The sequence below is a fragment of the Perognathus longimembris genome, chromosome 28 (assembly GCF_023159225.1).
Source record: "Perognathus longimembris pacificus isolate PPM17 chromosome 28, ASM2315922v1, whole genome shotgun sequence".
Classification (NCBI taxonomy): Eukaryota; Metazoa; Chordata; class Mammalia; order Rodentia; family Heteromyidae; genus Perognathus; species Perognathus longimembris.
This window is the reverse complement of record NC_063188.1, coordinates 24,483,765-24,485,174: the sequence shown is the minus strand read 5'-3', so window position 1 is coordinate 24,485,174 and position 1,410 is coordinate 24,483,765. Positions and strand designations below refer to the sequence as shown.

Below are 1,410 nucleotides of genomic sequence, written 5' to 3'. Positions count from 1 at the left end.
ACTTCCAACTCAAAGTATATGCTTCTGCCAGGTGCTGGTGGCTCAAGTTTGTAATCCTAGCTACTCAGAAAGCTGAGATCTGAGGGATCGTGGCTTGAAGCCAGACTGGGCAGGAAAGTCATGAGACTCTCATGTCCAATAAACTACCAAAAAGTCAGAAGTGGAGCTGTGGCTCAAGTGGCAGAGTGCTAGCTTTGAGGAAAAAAAAGCTCAGGGAAAGCACTCTTGTCCCGAGTTCAAATCCCAGGACCAGTACACACAAAAAAGTATGTTTCTATGATGAACTTAGAATTGACAATATTTATGTATTTAGAGAAGAGATCTGAAGTTTCAAGAGAACAGAGCGTGTATGAAGACAAGACATTGATGAGCTCCAGTGGCCCTTCAGTTGATCATAGTTCTAGAAGCTTCTTTGGAGAGTGTTCTTCATTTTTTGAAAGTCCTGATGGATTTGGAGATGGAGGAGTTGCAGAAGCAATGATTGGTAGGCTATTTGGTCAAAGAAAAGTAAAATATTTGTTTCAATTAAATTACTACAATGTATCAAGTAGATTTATTTACCAGAAATATAATATCAGATATGTGTTATAGGTAAGAGAATTAATTTTTTACTTGAAAATTTCAAAGAAGTTTAAGATATGGTTAGGCCTAAATAAGTAACTATATGCTTAAACACATTTTCCATAGAGTTTAAAAACTACTGTCTTGTTTTTATTTTTATAAATTCCTAATTAGTGGAAAAGACAGAGATAAGTTAGTATATGCATTAAAATGTATTCAACTGTGTGTTGGAAACAATCTTTGCTAACATAAATAATGGGATGGCTTTTCTCAGTGATCTTTGTAGGATTAGATACAATCTTTGTATATTTATGTTGCTATAAAGTGTAAAATTATAAACATAAGGTAGACAAAAATCTTAGATTAGGGCTGGGAATGTGTCCTAATGGCAAGAGTGCTTGCCTCTCATATACATGAAGACCTGGGTTTGATTCCCCAGCACCACATATATAGAAAATGGCCAGAGTGGCGCTGTGGCTCACGTGGCAGAGTGCTAGCCTTGAGCAAAAAGAAGCCAGGGACAGTGCTCAGACCCTGAGTCCAAGGCCCAGGACTGTCCCCCCCCCAAAAAAAATCTTAGATTAAATTTCTCAACGTATATTTTAAAGATAATTTGTCAACTGTGCATATCAAATATATTTTATTAGAAATTTCTAGTTTTTATTAAAAGTCTGATTATCCTTTCCCCATGCCTTGTGTAAACTATTGTTAATAAATGTTGAGTCTACAAATAACACATTGTAATTCGTATGACAATGGTATTTCCTGTGTTTTTAAAGACAACATATTGCGAAATGTTGATGGTGGATTCGTCAATGATGTATTTTTGACCACAGACAGTCCGTTTCT

At 36.0% G+C, this 1,410-nt stretch overlaps 1 protein-coding gene across 1 annotated transcript in view; it reads left to right on the top strand.

Annotated features, from left to right (window-relative positions):
• Positions 1 to 279: 279 nt before the first annotated feature.
• LOC125342978 (double-strand-break repair protein rad21-like protein 1) overlaps positions 280 to 1,410 on the top strand; it is a 24,460-nt gene continuing 23,329 nt past the window's right edge. Inside the window, exon 1 of the mRNA XM_048335319.1 lies at positions 280 to 484. Within this exon, the coding sequence (XP_048191276.1) occupies positions 280 to 484 (205 nt within the window). The remainder of the gene's footprint in view (positions 485 to 1,410) is intronic.